Source organism: Apium graveolens, chromosome 10, assembly GCF_009905375.1.
Source record: "Apium graveolens cultivar Ventura chromosome 10, ASM990537v1, whole genome shotgun sequence".
Taxonomy (NCBI): domain Eukaryota; kingdom Viridiplantae; phylum Streptophyta; class Magnoliopsida; order Apiales; family Apiaceae; genus Apium; species Apium graveolens.
The window spans coordinates 99,532,661-99,538,660 of record NC_133656.1 but is presented as its reverse complement, the minus strand read 5'-3'; the positions used below and the strand labels follow the sequence as shown (position 1 = coordinate 99,538,660).

The 6,000-nt window shown below is 42.4% G+C and overlaps 1 protein-coding gene across 1 annotated transcript; it reads right to left on the bottom strand.

Moving 5' to 3' along the window:
• Positions 1-1,803: 1,803 nt before the first annotated feature.
• LOC141690791 (uncharacterized) lies at positions 1,804-2,457 on the bottom strand. Its single transcript, XM_074495562.1, has one exon. It carries the CDS (start codon positions 2,455-2,457, stop codon positions 1,804-1,806), a length of 654 nt encoding a protein of 217 aa, XP_074351663.1.
• Between the last annotated feature and the right edge of the window lie 3,543 nt (positions 2,458-6,000).

Genomic DNA, 6,000 nt, shown 5'->3' with positions numbered 1-6,000 from the left:
GAGGTGGCATCTATTAGCTGATCAATATTTGGGAGAGGGTATGGGTCCTTCGGGCATGTATCATTCAGATCAGTGTAGTCCACACACATTCTCCATTTACCGTTGGACTTCTTTACCATAATAACATTAGCTAGACGCTCCGGATATTTTATTTCTTTGATGATTCCTGCTTTGAGTAGCTTCTCCACTTCTTCGTCAATGGCTTTTTACCTCTCCGGGGCAAAATTTCTTCTCTTCTGTTTGACTGGTTTTCTGTTAGGGTTGACATCCAAGATGTACATTGCTATAGACTCATGTAGTCCTGGCATGTGTCTTGGGCTCCAGGAAAAAATATCTTTGTACTCCCGGAGCATGGATGCTAATCTTTTCTTGAAGGACTCCTCGAGTCCTGACCCAACTTTTACTTTTTTGTTAGGACTGCTCTCATCAACCTGGACTTTTTTTTTCTCCGGATTGGCTTCTATGCCTCTGTTGCTGATCATGAATCCTAGGAACTTACCCGCTCCTACTCCGAAGGCGCATTTCTCCGGATTCAGCTTGAGTTGGTTCTTCCTTAAGTTGTCAAAGCATTCTTTCAGATCTTTCACATGTCCTGATATAGTTGTTGATTTGGAAATCATGTCATCAACATAACACTCCAAGTTCCTCCCAATATGGGACTTGAATATCTTGTTCATGGCTCTTTGGTAAGTGGATCATGCGCTTGTCAGTCCGAAGGGTAGCATCACATAAGTATAGACTGCTCTGTGAGTTATGAATGCTGTCTTAGGTATGTCCTTCGGGTTCATTTTGATCTGGTTGTATCCGGAGAAGGCGTCCATGAAACTAAGCATGATGTGTCCAGAGGTGGCATCTATCAGCTGATCAATATTTGGGAGAGGGTATGAGTCCTTCAGGCATGTATCATTAAGATCAGTGTAGTCCACACACATTCTCCATTTGTCGTTGGACTTCTTTACCATAACAACATTAGCTAGCCACTCCGGATATTTGATTTCTTTGATGATTCCTGCTTTGAGTAGCTTCTCCACTTCTTCGTCAATGGCTTTTTGCCTATCCGGGGCAAAATTTCTTCTCTTCTGTTTGACTGGTTTTCTATTGGGGTTGACATCCAAGATGTGCATTGCTATGGACTCATGTAGTCCTGGCATGTCTCTTGGGCTCCAGGCAAAAACATCTTTGTACTCCCGGAGTAGGGATGCTAATGTTTCCTTGAATGACTCCTCGAGTCCTGGCCCAATTTTCACTTTTTTGTTAGGACTGCTCTCATCAACCTGGACTTTTTCTGTTTCTACTGCAGCTTCGATTTTTGCTTATTCTTTGTTTGAAACCATTTGATGAATTCGGGCTTTAGAGTTCTTCTTCAGATAGAAGTTTACTTGTTTAGATTCTTTGGTTGCTTGCATGGTAGGACTAGCTTGGTCTGGGACCTGATTTGCTTTGTCGACTACCATAACTTGGTTGCTTGCCAGTCCTTCCGGACTTGTTATATTTCCTTCTTACTCCGGACTTGATTCAACGAGTTGTACTTCTTTTGTCGTTTCTTCCCTTGTCTGGGGTCTGTGCTCCTTCATACTTTTTTGCTTGCGAAGGACTGTTGTCTTCCTTTTGTTGCCTCGTGGGTTTCTGCCATGACTAACCCCTGGGTGTAGCATGTTTCAGCAACTCCATAATCTCCTTTTATTTCCCCGACTCCTGTTGGGGTTGGGAACTTGATCTTGAGATGGGAGATTGAAGTTATCGCTTGCATCATGGTTAGAGCTGATCTGCCAATGATTCCGTTGTATGACGAAGGAGCATTTATCATATAAAACTTGATACATGAGTCACTTGTTTAGGAGCAGTTCCAAAAATGACCGGCAGATATAAAGTTCCTTGGATTGGGACTAAGTTGTGGCCGAACCCATAGAGTGGGTCCTCCCGGCACTCGTTCGAGTGGACGCTTCCTAACTGCATTCGATCTACTGTGTGTTTGAAGAGAATATTTACTGAGGAACCACTGTCTATTAGTATTCTTCTTACTTCATTATCAAAGATATCTAAAGTGACAACCAAAGCTGCATTGTGATGAGGGTTGACTCCTTCATAGTCCTTGCTGCTGAAGGATATCACTAGGTCTGGGAGTGACTGGATTGAGAGCACTTCTTCGCCGAAGTCCGGGCTCCGAGGTGGGGAGTGGGAGCCTCCTAGGACTACATTGACCACATTCTTTCCTCTCTTCTGTGCTTCCCCCCTTTTGTTGCTGTCCCGGACTAAGTACTTGTTCATGTTCCCCTTCTTCACTTGGTCCTCAATGAAGTACTTGAGTGATAAGCAGTTCTCGGTCTTGTGGCCAAAGGTCTCATGATAATCACACTGCCTATTATAAGGCCTGCTCTCCGGAGGAGTTTGCATTAGTTTCGGAGGATAATAGAAAGGCTTGTCTTTTACCTCTTTCAAGATTTCCTCCCGGGTCATGTTGAGTGGAGTCCAGTCCGGCTCCTGCTTTGGCTCCCGGGGTTGCTTCGTGGGTCCTGAATCGCTGTTTGACTCCTGCTTAGGACCAAGTCTCTGGAAAACCGGAGTAGTTTGTCTTTCTTAGTTTTGGTTGCTTTGATTGAACTTCTTATCCTGATGGTAACCCCCTTACGGTCGGTCATCAGTATTTTTACTCCTGGACCCCCCATTCCAGGTCATCCTTCTTGGAGCACATCTGTTTCCTTTATGAATCTGGTAGCCATGGAGTAAGCTGCTGCCAGACTTTACGGCTCCTTATTGATTAGCTCCACTATATATATCTCATTGTGCTCTGGGTCCAAGTTTCTCCCGAAAATGCTCAAAGCTTCCCTCTCATCCAAGCTCGAAACTTTGTTGATTGCTTCCTGAAACTGGCGCATGTATGCAGAGAGGGACTTGTTGTCATGCTGCCGGATTGTCTCCAGGTGACACATGTGCATTTCGTGCGTTTTATTTGCCTGAAATCTTCGAAGGAAGGAGGCTCGGAATTCCTTCCAACTATGGATGCTGCGGGAGGAGATCCTGCTGAACCATCTCTGGGCCCCTCCCTGAAGCGAAGAACCATGATTTCGTCAAGTCATTGCAGTAATATATCCGCGCTATCTGCTCAAAGTAGTTCAGGTGCTCCTCCGAGTTTCCTAGACCATCAAAGGAGTCAAAGTTGTAATGCTTCAAGTTCCGCTGCCGGGGAATGACTTCCAAGGAGTGGCTGAAAGGAGTTAATGTTTCTCCAATTTCTACTCCTGAATCTCTGTTCATCTTTCTCTGTAATTCATAAATCATATATTTCATGTCCTTCCATCTCTCTTCTTCTTCATCATCAGAGATCAGCTCCGGAATAGGGTCTCTCCGGGTTCTTTTGCTCCTAGATTTGGCCAGTAGCTTTTCTTCTTCTAGCTGCATTCTCTTTTGGATCTTTAGCTCAAGCTTTGCTTCTTCCTCTTTCCTGATTTGCTCCCGCACCTCTTCCAACTTTCTCTGCTTAGCGGCTTATGTTTCTTTTTTACTGCCCTGATCTTTTTTGCTTTTCTTCCCCTTGGCTCCAGTTCGGTCAAACACAGATCTCTTAGATTGTTGGGAGTCCCCGGACTCCTCCAGTTCCTCCTCGAGTTCGGCTTCTTCCTGGAGCCGGATTTGCTCCTGCCTGTAGAGCCTGACTGCTTTTGCTAGTTCATCACTTGTAAGGTTGGCCATGTGCTCTTCGGCTACCGGGACATTGGTGTATTTGTATTGGTTGAGCTCAATAAGGTTCTGGCGTCCCTGGTGTTTGCAATTCTCTTCACGACGGGAGTGTGCAGTGGTTGCTCCTGGAACGTTTCTCTCTCGGTTCCTGGATCAAGGGCCTGGGAATGGTCCGGCTCCTAGACCTGAGTACTAGCATATGGTCTCCCAGAAGTATGCTTTCCTGGTCTTGCCATTTCTCAACAATACCAACAACAACTAACAACAATATGCTACACAAAGTGTCGATCTAAGGTTATTTTTTAAAAATTGCAAAAACTACCCAGAATAACAACAAACACCAACAAATAGCTTCTTGGGAGTAGTTTAAACAATCTCCTGGGACTACTCAACAATGTAGTAGAACACAAATGCAATAGTCAAACTAGAGCAAAAACGATTAAAACTAACAATAGCTCACACTAACGTGGCTTAAATAAACAAAATAGGGCTCACACAAACGTGGCCTAAAATAACGAGCACACCCAAATATGGCTTAAATAAACAACATTCATACTTATGGAAGAGGTTGGTTGCTTGGGTTCTTACAAGTTGAATAAATGGACTCTTTCAAGAGCTTACTGATGAAGGTGAATCCAGGGGCACCGAGACCCAAGGATGGAGACCCCTCCTTCTAGCGCCAAATGATAACTCCTTGTGGCGGGGCCGCTCCTTCGACGCCGTGCCTGGATCCTTCGCCGCTGTGGAGGTGTAGCCGTGGTGGGGTTCCTAAAACAACACCGAAAGGGGGGTTTGAGTCTCGCGGCGCCTCTGGCGTGAGAGTAAGAACTTGCTTTTGGAGAAGATGAAGATAGATATGAATGAAGGGTGGCTGTGTGTGTATGTGAGTGTGAGAGAGTGATTAACCCCAAAACCTCACCCAGGGTAGGGTTTTGGGGTTGGTACCTTTAAATCGTAGCCATTGGTTCTGGGAGCGGAGGACACCTGGCTGGAGTGGATGCTTTACACGTGTCAGTGCGGGACTGACTGAGGAATGTTCTGAGGATCCTCTGACACGTGCCCTGATTATTTTCATGATTGATGTGTGACAGTTGTCCCCATCATGTGCTTGGACCAGTGTCTCACGTGCTGGGATTTATCAAGGTTGGGCTTGCGGGATTGGGCCACTCAGGACTGCTAGTGTGCAAGACTAGTCCTTCCAGGAGCTATATAGTTAGGAGTCCAGGGTAAGACCTTGCAGGAGCTGTATGTACTATCACATTAAAATATAAGTATTTTGTAAATTAATTAAAAATTCGGTTAATCGCGGTTAAAAACCAAAATACCAAGTAACCGAATTTCAGAAATTTCTCTACCAAAAACCGAACCTAAATATATTTTATATTTGTTCGGTTCAATTTCCGGTTAACCGAACTGAATACACACCCCTAGGCCCTAACGGTGAAAACGTTTAAGCATCTCGCATAAATTTTTATAACCCTTTGTACGCTAAAATATTTTATTTTAAAAATAATAGTTAACTTAGAATATCTTCAAGATGCTCTTAGATGAACTCTTAAACTGAAATTTGAGAAGCGCGAAAGAATTTGTTGTTGTTACTACGAGAGACTCTGAGCAACTCTTGTAATCACTAAGAGCAACTCCAACAATCTCCTAACCATACTCCTCAAAAATAAAATAAAAGATTTACTCTTAGGTATTGAAGAGCTTTAAATATTTGTCATCTCCAACAATAAATCTATCTAGCCTCTTAAATTACTTCCTATCATTTTTTAATTAGTTAATGTACCCATACTAATTAAATAAAAAAAGTGATACTATCAAAAAGTTGGAAGAAAGTTAAGTATATTAATAAAAAATAGAAAGAGGAGAGGAGAGAGACTCTTAAAATTGAGCAAGATAGTAAAAATTTGAAGAAAACTTAGGAGTTTCTTGGAGCTTGATTTTTATGATTTCTCCTCAAAATATAGCTTAGGAGCTTGAGTAGAGATGTCTTTGGAGTTGCTTTAAAAACTCTCTCCTCAGAGTTAAGAGCCCCTGCAAAACTTTTAACTTATTTTTATAATAAAATATTCATTCCCTCCAATTGCAATTAATTTTTTTGTCATATATAAGTCCAAACAAGAACAAAATATAAACTTAAGACCGCGTATAAACAACATTGTTAGAGGTGAGACTCTTAAATTTATATTAACTTAATAGGAGAATGATATTTTATAATATATTTAAGAGTTAATTAAGAGGTTGTTGAAAATTCTCTTAATATCATATAAAAATAATTTCCTTTTTGAGGTAAAACAATATTTATCATTTTTATAATCA

Excerpts from the sequence above, each read along its gene's own strand:
- LOC141690791 (XM_074495562.1), bottom strand. The coding sequence starts at position 2,457 with ATGACCCGGGAGGAAATCTTGAAAGAGGTAAAAGACAAGCCTTTCTAT.